Here is a 19,340-nt window from a genome sequence, read left to right as displayed (position 1 = left end):
TATTTAATCCCCCTTTCTATTCATATTTGAGGTCATTCCCCCCAAATTTTGGGGGCCCGTCCCGGTCCAGGGTGGTTCTGCCCCACCTGGGCCCCCCCGGCCCCGTTTTTGGGGGTCCCAGTCCCATTTTTGGGGGTCCCAGTCCCATTCTGCGATGGTTCTGCCCCATTTTTGGGGGTCTCTGCCCCATTTTGGGGGTCCCAGTCCCATTTTGGGATGGTTCTGCCCCATTTTTGGGGGTCCCAGCCCCATTTTTGGGGGTCCCTGTCCCATTTTGGGATGGTTCTGCCCCATTTGGGGCCAGTTCCGCCCCATTTTTGGGGGTCCCTGTCCCCCTCTCGGGGGTCTCTGCCCCATTTTTGGGGGTCCCTGTCCCATTTTTTGATGGTTCCGCCCCATTTTTGGGGGTCCCTGTCCCGTTTTGGGATTGTTCCGCCCCATTTTTGGGGGTCTCTGCCCCACCTGCGGCCCCCCAGCCCCGATTTTGGGAGTGACCCCTGTCCCAGCTGCGCTGCTGCCCCGCCCCGGGCGCAGCTGGAGCGGGTTAAAGGCCGGTGCCGGTGCCGGTGCCGGTGCCGGTTCGGCTCGGGTTGGGGATGGGGGAGCGGCCGGTGTTTCTCCGGGGGGAGCCCCCCGATTTCTCGCTGCTCCAGCGGCTGCTCTGCCTCGACCCCGAACCCCCCCGGTTCCTCCCGCTGCCTCCCGGTACCGGGGGAACCGAGACCACCGGGAACACCGAGACCCGCAGGTGAGAACCGAGACCGGGATCCCGGCCTGACCCGGGAGAACCGGCGGTGATTCCACCGCGGGGGAGGACTCGGGGGTCCCGGGAGGGGACTCGGGGGTCCCGGGAGGGGATTCGGGGGTCCCGGGAGAGGATTCGGGGGTCCCGGGAGGGGATTCGGGGGTCCCGGGAGAGGATTCGGGGGTCCCGGGAGGGGATTCGGGGGTCCCCGGTGGGACGTTCGGGGGTCCCCGGTGGGACGTTCGGGGGTCCCGGGAGAGGATTCGGGGGTCCCCGGTGGGACGTTCGGGGGTCCCGGGAGGGGATTCGGGGGTCCCGGGAGAGGATTCGGGGGTCCCCGGTGGGACGTTCGGGGGTCCCGGGCCCCTATTTCTGCGCGGGGGGTGGGGGGGGGAAGCACCGGGAATGTCCCGGTTCGGGGGGAAAGAAGCGGGGCCGGGAATTCCGGGGAGCACCGGGAGCTCATCCCGGGATTACCGGCTGTGCCCTAACGGTGTCCCCCGGTCAGGCCGGGGGTCCCGGCACCGGCGGAGCCCCCCCGGAGCCCCCCGGGGCAGAGTCTGGGTTTCCTGCAGGAGGCCGTGATGCTGCTGAGCCCCCCGGGGCCGCCGCCGCCGCCGCCGCCGCCTCCCGCCGCCGTCCCGGAGCTGCCGGGGGTGTCGGCCGTGCCCAGCGGGAGCGTGGATGTGCTCGGCCTCATCGACCTGCAGTGCCGGCTCCTGGCCGGGAACGGCACCGGGAACGGCACCGGGAGCGGGACAAACACCGGGAGTGACACCGGGACAAACACCGGGAGTGACACCAGGAGCGGCACTGGGACAAAAATAGAGAGCGGCACCGGGACAAGCACCGGGAGTGGAACCGGGACAAGCACCAGGAGTGGAACCGGGACAAACACCGGGAGTGACACCGGGACAAACACCGGGAGCGGGACAAACACCGGGAGTGACACCAGGAGCGGCACCGGGACAAGAATAGAGAGCGGCACCGGGACAAGCACCGGGACAAGCACCAGGAGTGGAACCGGGACAAGCACCGGGAATGGAACAGGGACAAGCACCGGGAGTGGAACCGGGACAAACACCGGGAGTGGAACCGGCGGCGACACCGGGACAAGAACCGGGAACGGCATCGGAACCGGGACCAGCACCGGGAGTGGAACAGGGCTAAGCACCGGCAGTGACACCGGGACAAGCACCGGGAACGACACCAGGAGAGGAAACGGGACAAGCACCGGGAACGACACCGGTACCGGGACAAGCACCGGGAACGACACCGGGACCGGGACAAACACCGGGAACGACACCAGGAGAGGAAACGGGACAAGCACCGGGAGCGGCCCCGGGAGCGACACTGGGACCGGGACAAAGAGCGACACCGGGAGCGGGACCGGGACAAGCACCGAGACCAACACCGGGACCGGGAGCGGCACCGGGAACGACCGCGGCCCCGGTAGCGGCGGGCGGCGGCGCAAACCGGCCCCGCCGCAGCGCGGAGCGGAGCCCCGGGATCCCTCGTTCCGCGGGGTGACGCTGCGGATGCGGCTGGAGCTGCCCCGGGGTGACACCGGCCAGTGTCGCCTGCGGATCACGGCCCGGGGACACCGGTACCGGCACCGGGGGCGTCTGTCTGTCTGTGTGTCTGTCCGGGGACACCGGGACCGGCACCGGGGGCGTCTGTGTGTCTGTGTGTCTGTCCGGGACACCGGTACCGGCACCGGGGGCGTCTGTCTGTCTGTCTGTCTGTCCGGGGACACCGGTACCGGCACCGGGGGCGTCTGTGTGTCTGTGTGTCTGTCCGGGGACACCGGTACCGGCACCGGGGGCGTCTGTGTGTCTGTGTGTCTGTCCGGGGACACCGGTACCGGCACCGGGGGCGTCTGTCTGTCTGTCCGTCTGTCTGTCTGTCCGGGGACACCGGGACCGGCACCGGGGGCGTCTGTCTGTCTGTCTGTCCGGGGCACCGGTACCGGCACCGGGGGCGTCTGTGTGTCTGTCTGTCCGGGGCACCGGTACCGGCACCGGGGGCGTCTGTGTGTCTGTCTGTCTGTCCGGGACACCGGGACCGGCACCGGGGGCGTCTGTCTGTCTGTCCGTCTGTCTGTCTGTCCGGGGCACCGGTACCGGCACCGGGGGCGTCTGTGTGTCTGTCTGTCTGTCCGGGACACCGGGACCGGCACCGGGGACGTCTGTCTGTCTGTCTGTCTGTCCGGGACACCGGTACCGGCACCGGGGACGTCTGTCTGTCTGTCTGTCTGTCCGGGGCACCGGTACCGGCACCGGGGGCGTCTGTGTGTCTGTCTGTCTGTCCGGGACACCGGTACCGGCACCGTGGGCGTCTGTCTGTCTGTCTGTCTGTCCGGGGCACAGGTACCGACACCGGGGGCGTCTGTGTGTCTGTCTGTCTGTCCGGGGCACCGGGACCGGCACCGGGGGCGTCTGTGTGTCTGTCCGGGGACACCGGGACCGGCACCGGGGGCGTCTGTCTGTCTGTCTGTCCGGGGACACCGGGACCGGCACCGGGGGCGTCTGTCTGTCTGTCTGTCTGTCCGGGGACACCGGGACCGGCACCGGGGGCGTCTGTGTGTCTGTCTGTCTGTCCGGGGCACCGGGACCGGCACCGGGGGCGTCTGTCTGTCTGTCTGTCCGGGGACACCGGTACCGGCACCGGGGGCGTCTGTCTGTCTGTCCGTCTGTCCGGGACACCGGGACCGGCACCGGGGGCGTCTGTCTGTCTGTCCGTCTGTCCGGGGCACCGGGGGGGTTCTGTCCGTCTGTCCGGGGCACCGGGGGTCTCGGTCCGTCTGTCTTGGTGCATTTTTTGGGGGTCTGACCTCACCCCTGACCCCCCCCCCCCCCCCCAAATTTCCGCCCCCCCCCCCCCCAGAATTCCCACCTGGAGCCGCGACAGCGACAGCTCCGATGACGTCACCGCCGTCCCCAAGGGTAAGATCGATTTTTGGGGACTTTTTGGGGACATTTTTGGGGGCATTTTGGGGACGTTTTTTGACACTTTTTGGGACATTTTTAAGGACATTTTGGGGCATTTTTGGGGACATTTTGGGGGGGCATTTCTGGGGACATTTTTTTATTTTTTGGTGGGAGATTTTGGGGACATTTTTGGGACTTTTTGGGGGCAATTTTGGGGACTTTTTTGACACTTTTGGGGACATTTTAAAGGACATTTTTGGGGCATTTTTGGGGACATTTTGGGACATTTTGGGGGGCATTTCTGGGGACATTTTTTTATTTTGGGGGGGAGATTTTGGGGACATTTTTGGGACTTTTTGGGGGCATTTTTGGGGACTTTTTTGACACTTGGGGACATTTTTTGGGACATTTTTGGGGCATTTTTGGGACCATTTTGGGGGCATTTTTGGGGACGTTTTTTGACATTTTGGGGGACGTTTTTGGGGGGCATTTCTGGGGACCTTTTTTATATTTCGGTGGGAGATTTTGGGGACATTTTTGGGACTTTTTGGGGGCATTTTTGGGGACTTTTTTGACACTCTTGGGGACATTTTTGGGGCATTTTTGGGGACATTTTGGGACGTTTTGGGGGGCATTTCTGGGGACATTTTTTTATTTTTGGGGGGGAGATTTTGGGGACATTTTTGGGACTTTTTGGTGACATTTTTTAGGACATTTTTGGGGACATTTTGGGACGTTTTTGGGGGCATTTCTGGGGACATTTTTTTATTTTTGGGGGGGAGATTTTGGGGCCATTTTTGGGACCATTTTGGGGCCATTTTTGGGGTCCCTTTTTGCAGGGCGAAAACGCTGCACGTCCTGCGGGACCCTCCGGACCCCGATGTGGCGAACGGCCGAGGGCGGGACCCTCCTGTGCAACGCGTGTGGCATCAGGTGACAACGACAACGACACCCTTCGGTGACCCGCGGGTGACACCCTCGGGAGGTCGAAAGGTCACCCCGATTTTTTGGGGTTTTTTGGGGGTTTTTTTTTTTTGGCAGGTACAGGAAGTACCGAGTGCGCTGCCAGAGCTGTTGGAGCATCCCCGGGAAAAGCGGGATGTCGCCGAGATGTCGCCGATGTCCCCAGTGTCCCACCCGGCCACCAGGGGAGGAGGGGGGTGACAGCGAGGACGCGACGGCGGCGGGGTGATGGCGACGATGATGACGATGATGATGGCGGTGGTGACAATAAAAAGGTGGCGGGACGGTGTCGTTGTCACTTGTTTTTGGCAACGATGGGGACAAAGCTGGTGGCTTTTTTTTTTTTTCCTCTTTTTTGGGGGGGTGGGGAACATCCCAAATAATCGGGATTTGTTTTATTTGGTTCATTCCGGCCCCCGGGGAACAGGCAGCCCTGAGTTGTGGCCCCAAAATCCGAAAAATTTGGGCCCCAAATCTTGAAAATTCCCACCCAAGGTCCTGAGAATTCCCACAAAAAAAAAAAAAAAAAAAACCCTGAAAATTTGGGCCCCCAGATCCTGAAAATTCTGCAAAAATCCGGAAAACTCCACCCAGAATTCTTAGAAATCCACCCACAAAACCCTGAAAATTTGGGCCCCGAAATCCTGGAAATTTGGGGCTCGAAACCCCTGAAAATCCGGGCCCTAAAACCTTGAAAAACCCTCCCCAAAAATCCTTCAAAACCCCCCAAAGTCCGCCGGATCCGAGGTTTTTCGGGGTCCCCAAAAGGATGGGGCCAGTCCTGGTCGTGTCTGGGTGAGCTGGATGCCAAAAATGTCACCCCAGGGAGGATTTGGGACCTCAGAGGAAGATCCCAAACCCCCCCACCCTCCCCCAAAAAACCCCAGCCAAATCACCCCCCAAAAAATGCCAATCCCGGGTTTTTTTTTTTTTTTTGGGGTCCCCCGGGTCACGTCTGCGTGAGCTGGATGCCGAACACCTCGTCCCCGTTGTCCCCTCGGTGCAGGCAGGTGGCCTCGGAGGAGCCCTCGGCGTCCCTGACGTTGTACTCGCCCTTCTTACACGCCGTGGTCTTGAGGTAAAACACGCCGGCCGCGGCCAGCGCCAGCGCGGTGACACCGCCCACTGTCCCCAGGGCCACCAGGGCCACCAGCCAGCTCTCTAGGGGGGGACAGGGGACAGCAGGGTGAGGGTGGTGACACCGCCCACTGTCCCCAGGGCCACCAGGGCCACCAGCCAGCTCTCTAGGGGGCGACAGGGGACAGCAGGGTGAGGGTGGTGACACCGCCCACTGTCCCCAGGGCCACCAGGGCCACCAGCCAGCTCTCTGCGAGGGGACAGGGGACAGCAGGGTGAGGGTGGTGACACCGCCCACTGTCCCCAGGGCCACCAGGGCCACCAGCCAGCTCTCTAGGGGGGGACAGGGGACAGCAGGGTGAGGGTGGTGACACCGCCCACTGTCCCCAGGGCCACCAGGGCCACCAGCCAGCTCTCTAGGGGGGGACAGGGGACAGCAGGGTGAGGGTGGTGACACCGCCCAGTGTCCCCAGGGCCACCAGGGCCACCAGCCAGCTCTCTGCGAGGGGACAGGGGACAGCAGGGTGAGGGTGGTGACACCGCCCACTGTCCCCAGGGCCACCAGGGCCACCAGCCAGCTCTCTAGGGGGGGACAGGGGACAGCAGGGTGAGGGTGGTGACACCGCCCACTGTCCCCAGGGCCACCAGGGCCACCAGCCAGCTCTCTGCGAGGGGACAGGGGACAGCAGGGTGAGGGTGGTGACACCACCCAGTGTCCCCAGGGCCACCAGCCAGCTCTCTGCTGGGTGGGTGAGACTTCCCAGGGCCACCAGGGCCACCACCCACCCCACCCCTCTGTCCCCTCATTGTCCCCAGTGTCCGCTCATTGTCTCCACTGTCCCCATTGTCTCCTCATTGTCCCCTCATTGACCCTACTGTCCCCTCATTGTCCCCATTGTCCCCTCATTGTCCCCATTGTCCCCCCACTGTCCTCATTGTCCCCTCATTGTCCCCATTGTCCCTTCATTGTCCCCTCATTGTCTCCCCACTGTCCCCAGTGTCCCCAGTGTCCCCCCATTGTCCCCTCATTGTCCCCATTGTCCCCTCAGTGTCCTCAGCGTCCCCAGTGTCCCCTCATTGTCTCCATTGTCCCCAGTGTCCCCTCATTGTCCCCACTGTCCCCACTGTCCCCACTGTCCCCTCATTGTCCCCAGTGTCTCCCCATTGTCCCCAGTGTCTCCCCATTGTCCCCACTGTCCCCAGTGTCCCCCCACTGTCCCCCATTGTCCCCAGTGTCCCCACTGTCCCCACTGTCCCCATTGTCCCCAGTGTCCCCTCATTGTCCCCACTGTCCCCATTGTCCCCAGTGTCCCCCCACTGTCCCCACTGTCCCCATTGTCCCCAGTGTCCCCTCATTGTCCCCATTGTCCCCAGTGTCCCCTCATTGTCCCCATTGTCCCCAGTGTCCCCTCGTTGTCCCCACTGTCCCCACTGTCCCCAGTGTCCCCAGACTCACCGTCCACCGTCAGGGTGACGCTCCCGGTGCTGTGTCCGTGCCGGTTGGTGGCGGTGCAGGTGTAGAGTCCCCGGTTGGCCGCGGTGACACCGGTGACAATGACGCTGCTGTTGTCGCGGCTCAGGCGCAGGTTGGCGGCCCCGGGGTGGCTCCAGGTGAAGGTGACGCCGGGGACGCCCCGGGAGCCGCAGGTGACGGTGACGGTGACGCCGCGGCTGACTTCGGCGGCGGGGAGGACGCGCAGGGTGACGGCTGAGGGCGGGTCTGGGGACGGGGGCGAACCCAAAATTCAGGGGTTTTCTCCCCCAAAAAATTCCGGCGTTTGCCCCAAAATCTCGGGTTTGCCCCAAAATCTCAGTTTTACCCCAAAAATCGGGGGGGTTTTACTCCGGAAATTCCAGGTTTTACCCCAGAAAATCCCATTTTCTTACCCCCAAAAATCCCATTTTCTTACCCCAAAAAATCCCATTTTCTTACCCCCCAAAAAATCCCATTTTCTTACCCCCCAAAAAATCCCATTTTCTTACCCCCAAAATCCCATTTTCTTACCCCCAAAAATCCCATTTTCTTACCCCCAAAAAATCCCATTTTCTTACCCCAAAAAATCCCATTTTCTTACCCCAAAAATCCCATTTTCTTACCCCAAAAAATTTCATTTTCTTACCCCCCAAAAAATGCCATTTTCTTACCCCCAAAATCCCATTTTCTTACCCCAAAAAATCCCATTTTCTTACCCCAAAAATCCCATTTTCTTACCCCCAAAAATCCCATTTTCTTTCCCCCCCAAAAAATGCCATTTTCTTACCCCCAAAATCCCATTTTCTTACCCCAAAAAATCCCATTTTCTTACCCCCAAAAATCCCATTTTCTTACCCCAAAAAATTTCATTTTCTTACCCCCCAAAAAATCCCATTTTCTTACCCCCAAAATTCTGTGTTTTACCCCAAAAATCCCATTTTCTTACCCCCCAAAAATCCCATTTTCTTACCCCCCAAAAAATCCCATTTTCTTACCCCCCAAAAATTCTGTGTTTTACCCCAAAAATCCCAGGCTTTTACCCCCAAAATCCAGGTTTTTCTCTCCCCAAAATCCCCTATTTTACCCCAAAATCCTGTTTTTTCCCCCCAAATCCCATTTTTCCCCCAAAATCCCATTTTCCCGCCCCCAAATCCCCGTTTTCCCCCCCCAAATCTCACACTCCACGCTGACGGTGACGTTCCTGACCGCGGCGCCGTGAGCGTTGGTGGCCCGGCACCGGTAAAGCCCCGCGTCCCCTCGGGTGACATTGCGGGTGACATCTGGGGACGCCCAAGGGTGGCCCGGGGTGTCACTCGGCCCGGTGACGTCACTGGGGTGTTCCCCCATCCCGATGACGTCACTGGGGTGATCCCGCATCCCGATGACGTCACGGGAGTGAGTTTTGTCCCCCATCCCGGTGACGTCACTGGAGTGATCCCGCATCCCAATGACGTCACTGGGGTGGTCCCGTATCCCGGTGACGTCACTGGAGTGATCCCCCATCCCGTTGACGTCACTGGGGTGGTCTCCCATCCCAATGACGTCACCAGAGTGATGCCCCGGCCCAGTGACATCACGAGGGTGGTCCCCCGGCCCAGTGATGTCACGGGGGTGGTCCCCCATCCCAATGACGTCACCAGAGTGGTCCCCCGGCCCAGTGACGTCACGAGGGTGGTCCCTCGGCCCAGTGATGTCATGGGGGTGGTCCCCCATCCCGATGACGTCACCAGAGTGATGCCCCAGCCCAGTGACGTCACGAGGGTGGTCCCCTGGCCCAGTGATGTCACGGGGGTGGTCGCCCATCCCGATGATGTCACGAGGGTGATCCCCCGGCCCAATGACATCACGAGGGCGGTCCCCCATCCCGATGATGTCACGGGGGTGGTCCCCTGGCCCAGTGACGTCACGGGGGGTGGTCGCCCATCCCGATGATGTCACGAGGGTGGTCCCCCGGCCCAGTGACATCACGAGGGTGGTCCCCCGGCCCAGTGACGTCACGGGGGCGGTCGCCCATCCCGATGACGTCACGGGGGTGGCTTTTGTCCCCGAGCCTGTGGCAGGTGACGCGGGGCGGCGGGTTCCCGCTGGCGGCGCAGCTCAGCCGGGCCGGGCTCCCCTCCAGCCACCGGCGGCGCTCGGGGCAGCCGCGCTCGGAGAGACGCGGCGGGGCTGCCGAGGAAGAGGAGGAGGATGGTGACGAAGACGGTTTTGACCCCGGAAATTTCATTTTCCCCTAAATTCCGATTTTTTTTTTCCCCCCAAAAAAATCCCTTTTTTTTCCCCCAAAAAATCCTTTTTTTTTCCCCAAAAAATCCCATTTTGCCCCCCAAAATCTTTGTTTTTTTAAAAAAAATCCCATTTTTTTCCCCCGAAAAAAATCCTGCCGTTTCCCCCCCATAATCCCTTTTTTTTCCCCCAAAAAAATCCTTTTTCCCCCCCCCCAAAAATCCCATTTTGCCCCCCAAAATCTCTGTTTTGTTTAAAAAAAATCCCTTTTATTCCCCCCAAAAATTCTGTTGTTTCCCCCTATAATCCCTTTTCCCCCCAAAAAAAATCCTTTTTTTCCCCCCCCAAAAAAATCCCATTTTACCCCCCAAAAACCCCATTTTTTTCCCCCAAAAATCCCTTTTTTTTCCCCCTCAAAACTCCCATTTTTCTCCCCCATAAATCCAATTTCTCCCCCAACAATCTCTTTGTTTTCCCCTGAAAATCCCATTTTTTTTCCCCCAACAATCTCTTTGTTTTCCCCCGAAAATCCCATTTTTTTCCCCCCCAAAAAAATCCCCGTTTTGACCGGGGAGGTCGCCTCGGTCCCCTGAGGTCACCGTGACCCCTGTGACATTTTTGTCCCCTCCCTGTGTCCCCCCCCCCCGTTTCCCGGTGTCCCCAGCTGTCCCACTCACACTCCACGGTGACAATGACACTCCTCAGGGCCACCCCGTGTCTGTTGGTGGCCCTGCACACGTAGCGGCCACCGTCGGCCCGGGTGACAACGCGGCCACCGCCGCGGGTGACGCTTCCCTGATGGGTGTCATCACGGCTGTCACCAAGGTGAGTGTCACTGTGCCGGGTGACATCACGGGTGTCACCATCACGAGCGTCACCGTGGTGGGTGCCGCCGCCGCGGATGTCACCATGGCGGGTGACGTTGCGGGTGTCACCGTGCTGGGTGCCACCATCGTCGGTGTCACTGCGCTGGATGCCACCACCGCCATGAATGTCACCACGTTGGGTGCCACCATCGCCGGTGTCACCGTGGTGAGTGCCGCTGTCACCAATGTCACCGCGGCGGGTGTCCCCGTCGCGGTGACAGCGCGTGCGCGGCGGGGGGTCCCCGTCGCCGTGACACTCCAGCTGTCGCCGCTGTCCCTCCAGCCACACCCGGCGGGACGGACACCCCGACTCGGACAACGACGGGGGGTCTGCGGGGACACACGCGGCGTCACCTCGGGGACCTGGCAGTGTCCCGGTGGCTGGGACACTGTTGTCACCACCCCATGACCCCGTGTCCCCTCCTGGTGACGCCGTGTCCCCTGATATGACCCCGTGTCCCCTCCATGACCCCATGTCCCCTCCTGGTGATGCCGTGTCCCCTGATATGACCCCGTGTCCCTTCCATGACCCCGTGTCCCCTCCTGGTGATGCCGTGTCCCCTGACATGACCCCGTGTCCCCTCCATGACCCCTCCATGACCCCGTGTCCCCTCCTGGTGACGCCGTGTCCCCTGATATGACCCCGTGTCCCTTCCATGACCCCGTGTCCCCTCCTGGTGACGCCGTGTCCCCTGATATGACCCCGTGTCCCTTCCATGACCCCGTGTCCCCTCCTGGTGACGCCGTGTCCCCTGATATGACCCCGTGTCCCTTCCATGACCCCGTGTCCCCTCCATGACCCCGTGTCCCCTCCCAGTGCCACCACTGCTGTCGCTCACACTCCACCCTGACGGTGACCCTGCGGCTCCGTGTCCCCAGGGCGTTGGTGGCCTTGCACACGTAGGTGCCAGCGCGGTCCCTGGTCACGGGCAGCGGCTCCGCGGTGACCTCGGGGGTGGCCTCGGTGACCCCGCGGCGGCCGCAGGTGACAACGGGGACGGGGTTCCCGGTGGCCCGGCAGGACAGAGCCGCCACCGAGCCCCGGAGCCACGTGCGGGAAGCGGGACAGGCGCTGGGCGGGAGCTCGGGGGGGTCTGCGGGGAAATAAAAATAATAGTAATAATAATAGTCATAATAGTCATAATAGTCATAATAATAGTAGTAATAATAGTAATAATAATAGTCATAATAGTCATAATAGTCATAATAATAGTAGTAATAATAGTAATAATAATAGTCATAATAGTCATAATAGTCATAATAATAGTAGTAATAATAGTAATAATAATAATAATAATAATAGTCATAATAATAGTAGTAGTAATAATAAAAAAATAGTAATAATAGTCCTAATAATAGTAGTAGTAATAGTAATAATAATCATAATAGTAATAATAGTCATAATAATAGTAGTAGTAATAGTAATAATAATAAAAATAATAATAATAATAATAGTAGTAATGATTAAAATAGTAATAATAATAAGAATAGTAACAATAATAGTAGTAGTAATAATAGTAATGATAATAGTAATAATAAGAAGAATAGTAATAATCATTGTAATAATAATAATAGCAATAATCGTAATTATAATAGTCATAATAATAGTAGTAGTAATAATAGTAATAATAATAAAAATGGTAATATTACTAGTAATGATAATAATAGCAATAATAAGAAGAATAGTAATTGTAATAATAATAATAATAGTAATCGTAATTATAATAGTCATAATAATAGTAGTAGTAGCAATAATAGTAATAATAAAAATAGTAATAATAATAGTAATAATAAGAAGAATAGTAATAATAATTGTAATAATAATAGTAATAATCGTAATTATAATAGTCATAATAATGGTAGTAGTAATAATAGTAATGGTAATAATAGTAATAATAATCGTAATAATAATAATAATAATCGTAATTATAATAGTCATAATAATAGTAGCAGTAATAATAGTAATAATAATAGTAATAATAGTAGTAATAATAATAATAATAATTTTAATAATAACAGTAATAAAAAGAAGAAGAGGATTTTTTGGGAAGTAAATAAAATAAAATGACTTTAAAATAAAATAAACATTTAAAAAGATAATATAAGATAACACAAGATCACACAATATAATACAAGAAATAAAATACAATATATAATGTAACGTAATGCAATAAAAATTAAATTAATGACTTGAAATCGATTTGATTTCCTTTAAAATTAAAATCATTAAAAGCCGTTCCAATTCAACTCGAGGAAAATAAATTAAAAAGGCCGATTTAAGTCCAATTAATTAATTAGAATTAACTGAGTTGCAATTAAAATTAATTGAATAAAACCAAAATTAATTTCATTTAAAAATGGAACGAAATGAAATAAAAAGCGTTAAATCGATTAAAACACTCACAGAGCACGTCCAGCCGCGCCGTCACCTCCTTTGTCACCTCCTTGTCCCCAAGCTCGATGGTGGCCCCTGCACCAGAACCTGTCCCCGTCCCTGCGTGCCACCACCCTGAGCTGCAGCTGTGACCGGTGTCCCTCAGCCAGGGTGACATCGGTGACATTGGCGACAGCCCCGACCCTCAGCAGCACTGGTGGCATCTCGGTGACATCGGTGACATCCCTGACCTGCAGCATCGCTGGTGGCATCTCGGTGACATCGGTGACATCGCCGACCCTCAGCAGCACTGGTGGCGTCTCGGTGACATCGGTGACATCCCTGACCTTCAGCATCGCTGGTGGCATCTCGGTGACATCGGTGACATCGCCGACCCTCAGCATCATTGGTGGTGGCATCTCGGTGACCTCGGTGACATCCCTGACCTTCAGCATCGCTGGTGGCATCTCGGTGACATTGGTGACATCGCCGACCCTCAGCATCATTGGTGGTGGCATCTCGGTGACCTCGGTGACATCCCTGACCTTCAGCATCGCTGGTGGCTCGGTGACATCAGCCCGGTGTCCCCGTGCCAGGGTGACATTGGTGACATCACCAACCCTCAGCGGCACCGTCGGTGGCTCGGTGACATCAGCCCGGTGTCCCCGTGCCGGGGTGACATTGGTGACATCACCAACCCTCAGCGGCGCCGTCGGTGGCTCGGTGACATCAGCCCGGTGTCCCCCGTGCCGGGGTGACATTGGTGACATCACCAACCCTCAGCGGCGCCGTCGGTGGCTCGGTGACATCAGCCCGGTGTCCCTGTGCTGAGGTGACATTGGTGACATCCTTGACCCTCAGCAGCACCGGTGGTGGCATCTCGGTGACATCGGTGACATCCCTGACCCTCAGCAGTGCCATTGGTGGCTCGGTGACACCGGCCTGGTGTCCCTGTGCCGGGGTGACACCGGTGACATCCCTCAGCAGCGCCATCGGTGGTGGCTCGGTGTCACCGGCCCGGCACGTCACTGTCACCTCGGTCCCCTCGGGCGCCGTGGGCGGGCTCAGCTCCAGGGTGGGCTCCGGGAAACCTTCCGGAATGTTCCGTGCGTTAGGGAAGGGTCGGGGAATGGTCTGGGCCCTCCCGGTGTCCCCTCAGTGTCCCCTCCCGGTGACCCCATGACCCCTCCCCTGACCCTATGACCCCATGACCCTGTGTCCCCCTCCTGGTGACCCCATGACCCCTCCCATGTCCCTGTGTCCCCCTCCCATGTCCCCTCCATGTCCCCATGACCCCTTCATGACCCTGTGACCCCTTCATGATCCCGTGACCCCTCCCATGTCCTGTCCCATGTCCCTGTGTCCCCTCCCGTGACCCCGTGTCCCCTCCATGACCCCATGACCCCGTGACCCCTCCCATGTCCCCTCCTGGTGACCCCATGACCCCTCCATGACCCCACGACCTCTCCCATGTCCTGGTGTCCCCTCCCATGTACCCTGTGTCCCCTCCATGTCCCCATGACCCCGTGACCCCTCCCATGTCCCCATGACCCTATGACCCCTCCCACGTCCCCTCCTGGTGACCCCATGACCCCTCCATGACCCCACGACCTCTCCCATGTCCTGGTGTCCCCCTCCCATGACCCCATGTCCCCTCCCATGTCCCCATGTCCCCATGACCCCGTGTCCCCTCCATGTCCCCATGACCCCGTGACCCCTCCCATGACCCCGTGACCCCTCCCACGTCCCTTTTGTCCCTTACTATAAACCCGAAGCCACCTCCTGGCTGTCCTTGTCACCGCGGCCACCCTGGCGGCGCAGCTGAGCTCCCTCTCGCCCGTCCTGCCGGGCGCCACCGCCGCGGTGGCCGTCACCGTGTCCCCCGCCACGCCGACGGTGACGTCCAGCGGCTCCCGGTCCAGCGCCGCGGTGACGACGACGTCGCCGGCCGGGAAGGCGCCGGTGACGACGCAGGTGACGTTGGTGACGGTGCCGGCCTCGAGGATGGAGGGGGACAGGAGCTGGGGGGGCTCCGGGAGAGCTGTGGGGACACGGGGAGGGGACACGGGGTCACGGAGGGGACACGGGGTCAGGGAGGGGTCGGGGGTCACTGGGAGGGGACACGGGGAGGGGACACGGGGGTCAGGGAGGGGTCAGGGGACACAGGGAGGGGACACGGGGTCACGGAGGGGACACAGGGTCAGGGAGGGGTCAGGGGTCACTGGGAGGGGTCATGGGAGGGGACACGGGGTCACGGAGGGGGCACGGGGTCAGGGAGGGGTCAGGGGTCACTGGGAGGGGTCATGGGAGGGGACACGGGGTCACGGAGGGGACACGGGGTCAGGGAGGGGTCAGGGGTCACTGGGAGGGGTCATGGGAGGGGACACGGGGTCACGGAGGGGACACGGGGTCATGGAGGGGACACGGGGTCAGGGAGGGGTCAGGGGTCACTGGGAGGGGACACGGGGTCATGGAAGGGACACGGGGTCAGGGAGGGGTCAGGGGACAGGGGGAGGGGACACGGGGTCACGGAGGGGACACGGGGTCAGGGAGGGGTCAGGGGTCACTGGGAGGGACACGGGGAGGGGACACGGGGTCATGGAGAGGTCATGGAGGGGACACGGGGAGGGGACACGGGGTCACGGAGGGGACACGGGGTCAGGGAGGGGCCAGGGGTCACTGGGAGGGGTCATGGGAGGGGACATGGGGTCATGGAGGGGACACGGGGTCAGGGAGGGGTCAGGGGTCACTGGGAGGGGTCATGGGAGGGGACACGGGGTCACGGAGGGGACACGGGGTCATGGAGGGGACATGGGGTCAGGGAGGGGTCAGGGGTCACTGGGAGGGGACACGGGGTCATGGAGGGGACACGGGGTCAGAGAGGGGTCAGGGGACACGGGGAGGGGACACGGGGACACGAGGGACACGGGGAGGGGACACAGGGTCATGGAGGGGACACGGGGTCAGGGAGGGGTCAGGGGACACGGGGAGGGGACACGGGGTCACGGAGGGGACACAGGGTCAGGGAGGGGTCATGGGTCACCAGGAGGGGTCACTGGGAGGGGACACGGGGTCACGGAGGGGTCATAGGTCACTGGGAGGGGACACGGGGAGGGGACATGGGGTCACGGAGGGGACACAGGGTCATGGAGAGGTCATGTAGGGGACACGGGGTGGCCCGGAGGGGACATGGGGTCACTGGGTGGGGACACGGTGTCATGGAGGGGGATGCGGGGTCACTGGGAGGGGACACCAGGAGGGGACATGGGGAGGACATGGGGTCACGGAGGGGTCATGGAAGGGGACACGGGGTCATGGCGTCACCAGGAGGGGTCACGGGGTCACCAAGAGGGGACACGGGGTCACGGAGGAGTCACTGGGGAGGGGTCATGAGGTCGTGGAGGGGACACGGTGACACGGCAGGGGACACGTGCCCACCAGAGCTGCCCCACAGCCCCCAGCCCCATTCCCACCCTCCCGCTGAGCACCAGCACCCAGCGCCACCACCGCCAAGGTGACAACGCGGTGACGACGCCGGCCGCTCACCGAACACCGAGAGCGTGACGGGGACGGCGGCGCGGGGCGAAGAGGGGCCCGTGCGGCCTCAGGGACAGCTCGGCGTGACAGGTGACATCCTGGCCGTGGTCGCCGCGGGTGACGGTCAGCAGGTGACTCACGGCCACGCTGGCGCTGCCACCGTCGTCGTCGCCGTCACCGAAGGTCTCCGTCCTCAGGGTCTCGGCGCCGCGTCGCAGCGTCACCGTCAGGTTCCGCACGGGTGCCACCTCCAGCACGTGGCACCCTCAGGGTGACGCTGTCCCCGACGGCCACCGGGGTCACCGGGGTCCAGAGTCACGCGCTGGGGGGGCTCTGGGGGGGGACGGGTGACATGGGGGTGACGCCGTGGGTGACAGCGCGGTGTCGCCACAAGTGTCGCACGGTGCCTGGCGCTCGTCACGTCCCTGTGACGTCCCTGTCCCCCACCCCTGTGACATTTTTGTCCCATCCCTGTCCCCATCCTTGATCAACTTCTGTCCCCTCTGTGTCCCCACGCCTGTCCCTGTCCCCTCACTCACGGGACACGATGACCCCGACGCTGTCCCTGTCCCCACCCCTGTGACATTTCTGTCCCCTCTGTGTCCCTGTCCCCTCCCATTCCCCTCTGTGTCCCCATCTCTGTCCCTGTCCCCTCTGTGTCCCCATCCCTGTCCCTGTCCCCCTCCCTGTCCCCTCCCCTGTCCCTGTCCCCTCTGTGTCCCCATCCCTGCCCCCATCCCTGTGACATTTCTGTCCCCCCCCCTGTCCCCATCCCTGTCCCATTTGTCCCCTCACTCACGGTACACGATGACCCCGACGCTGTCCCTGTCCCCCTCGCTGTCCCCATCCCTGTGACAGCCCTGTCCCCATCCCTGTCCCTGTCCCCTCCCTGTCCCCATCCCTGTTTCCATCCCTGTCCCCATCCCTGTCCCCTCCCCGTCCCCATCCCTGTCCCCTCTGTGTCCCCATCCCTGTCCCCATCCCTGTCCCCATCCCTGTTCCCATCCCTGTCCCCTCCCTGTCCCCATCCCTGTCCCCTCCCTGTCCCCTCTGTGTCCCCATCCCTGTCCCCATCCCTGTCCCCATCCCTGTCCCCTCCCTGTCCCCTCCCTGTCCCCATCCCTGTCCCCATCCCTGTCCCCTCCCTGTCCCGTTTGTCCCCTCACTCACGGTACACGATGACCCCGACGCTGTCCCTGTCCTCGCTGTCCCCGCACCTGCCGGCGCAGGTGACATCCCCGGGGTTCCACAGGGACACGTTTTCCAGCCGGAAGCTTTTCCAGAGGAGCCCCCCCGGCCCGGGGGTCGCCCCCACGGGGGTCTCCAAGCCCAGGGTGACGTTGTCGCCGTCCGGGCACGGGCTGCGGCTGCAGTTCACGGCCACCGAGCCCCCGAAGGCCACCACGGCCACCCGAGGCCAGGCCACCACCGTGAACGTGCCGCGGGCCACCCCTGCGGGACCCCCAGACACGGGCAGAGACCCCCCCCAAAATCCTGGGGGACCCCCCGAGTGTCCCCAACCCCCCCGGTGACCCCTGCGGGACCCCCAGACACGGGCAGAGACCCCCCCCCAAAATCCTGGGGGACCCCCCGAGTGTCCCCAACCCCCCCGGTGACCCCTGCGGGACCCCCAGACACGGGCAGCGACCCCCCCCCAAAATCCTGGGGGACCCCCCGAGTGTCCCCAACCCCCCCGGTGACCCCTGCGGGACCCCCCGAGTGTCCCCAACCCCCCCGGTGACCCCTGCGGGACCCCCCCGAGTGTCCCCAACCCCCCCCGGTGACCCCTGCGGGACCCCCAGACACGGGCAGCGACCCCCCCCCCAAAAATCCTGGGGGACCCCCCGAGTGTCCCCAACCCCCCCGGTGACCCCTGGGGGACCCCCTAATGTCCCCCAACCCCCCCGGTGACCCCTGGGGGACCCCCTAATGTCCCCAACCCCCCCGGTGACCCCTGCGGGACCCCCTAATGTCCCCAACCCCCCCGGTGACCCCTGCGGGACCCCCCGAGTGTCCCCAACCCCCCCGGTGACCCCTGCGGGACCCCCAGACACGGGCAGAGACCCCCCCCCAAAATCCTGCGGGACCCCCCGAGTGTCCCCAACCCCCCCGGTGACCCCTGCGGGACCCCCAGACACGGGCAGAGACCCCCCCCCAAAATCCCGGGGGACCCCCCGAGTGTCCCCCAACCCCCCCAGTGACCCCTGCGGGACCCCCAGACACGGGCAGAGACCCCCCAAAAATCCCGGGGGACCCCCCAATGTCCCCAACCCCCCCGGTGACCCCTGCGGGACCCCCAGACACGGGCAGAGACTCCCCCCAAAAATCCTGGGGGATCCCCCGAGTGTCCCCAACCCCCCCGGTGACCCCTGCGGGACCCCCAGACACGGGCAGCGACCCCCCCCCAAAAATCCCGGGGGGACCCCCCAATGTCCCCAACCCCCCCGGTGACCCCTGCGGGACCCCCAGACACGGGCAGAGACCCCCCCCCAAAATCCTGGGGGACCCCCCGAGTGTCCCCAACCCCCCCGGTGACCCCTGCGGGACCCCCAGACACGGGCAGAGACCCCCCCCAAAAATCCCGGGGGACCCCCCGAGTGTCCCCAACCCCCCCCGGTGACCCCTGCGGGACCCCCCGAGTGTCCCCAACCCCCCCGGTGACCCCTGCGGGACCCCCAGACACGGGCAGAGACCCCCAAAAATCCCGGGGGACCCCCCGAGTGTCCCCAACCCCCCAGTGACCCCTGCGGGACCCCCAGACACGGGCAGAGACCCCCCCCAAAATCCTGGGGGACCCCCCGAGTGTCCCCAACCCCCCCGGTGACCCCTGCGGGACCCCCAGACACGGGCAGAGACCCCCAAAAAATCCCGGGGACCCCCCGAGTGTCCCCAACCCCCCCCGGTGACCCCTGCGGGACCCCCAGACACGGGCAGAGACCCCCCCCCAAAAATCCTGGGGGACCCCCCCAATGTCCCCCAACCCCCCCGGTGACCCCTGCGGGACCCCCAGACACGGGCAGCGACCCCCCCCAAAAATCCTGGGGGGACCCCCCGAGTGTCCCCCAACCCCCCCGGTGACCCCTGGGGGACCCCCCGAGTGTCCCCAACCCCCCCCGGTGACCCCTGCGGGACCCCCCGAGTGTCCCCA

General features: G+C 61.4%; 2 protein-coding genes across 2 annotated transcripts; one reads left to right on the top strand and one right to left on the bottom strand.

Moving 5' to 3' along the window:
* The first annotated feature begins 590 nt into the window (after nt 1-590).
* Nucleotides 591-5,629, top strand: LOC136305931 (keratin, type I cytoskeletal 9-like). The gene is made up of 5 exons (XM_066209253.1): nt 591-748; nt 1,254-2,351; nt 3,632-3,690; nt 4,515-4,608; nt 4,717-5,629. The coding sequence occupies exons 1-5, from the start codon at nt 597-599 to the stop codon at nt 4,865-4,867; spliced, it is 1,554 nt and encodes a 517-aa protein (XP_066065350.1). The 5' UTR covers nt 591-596; the 3' UTR covers nt 4,868-5,629.
* Nucleotides 5,477-17,644, bottom strand: ICAM5 (intercellular adhesion molecule 5; the record flags this gene model as incomplete). The annotated part of the gene is given in 15 exon segments (XM_066209256.1): nt 5,477-5,799; nt 7,172-7,435; nt 8,368-8,469; nt 9,158-9,358; nt 10,093-10,611; nt 11,121-11,375; nt 12,686-12,749; nt 12,751-12,801; nt 13,592-13,746; nt 14,418-14,696; nt 16,202-16,235; nt 16,237-16,455; nt 16,457-16,498; nt 16,500-16,525; nt 17,363-17,644. Coding segments are annotated over 15 exon segments (2,705 nt in total), but the record flags the coding sequence as incomplete, so codon positions are not given.
* Between the last annotated feature and the right edge of the window lie 1,696 nt (nt 17,645-19,340).

Source organism: Chamaea fasciata, unplaced genomic scaffold, assembly GCF_029207755.1.
Source record: "Chamaea fasciata isolate MVZ Bird 193981 ecotype frontalis unplaced genomic scaffold, bChaFas1.0.hap1 SCAF_800, whole genome shotgun sequence".
Lineage (NCBI taxonomy): Eukaryota > Metazoa > Chordata > Aves > Passeriformes > Sylviidae > Chamaea > Chamaea fasciata.
The sequence above is the reverse complement of the archived record's forward strand: the minus strand, read 5'-3'. Positions and strand labels throughout refer to the sequence as shown.

Bases quoted from the DNA above. Each gene is read 5' to 3' on its own strand.
- LOC136305931 (XM_066209253.1), top strand. From the start codon at position 597: ATGGGGGAGCGGCCGGTGTTTCTCCGGGGGGAGCCCCCCGATTTCTCG. The intron at 3,691-4,514 runs GTAAGATCGATT...CCCTTTTTGCAG, and splicing joins CGTCACCGCCGTCCCCAAGG to GGCGAAAACGCTGCACGTCC. The intron at 4,609-4,716 runs GTGACAACGACA...TTTTTTTGGCAG, and splicing joins TGCAACGCGTGTGGCATCAG to GTACAGGAAGTACCGAGTGC.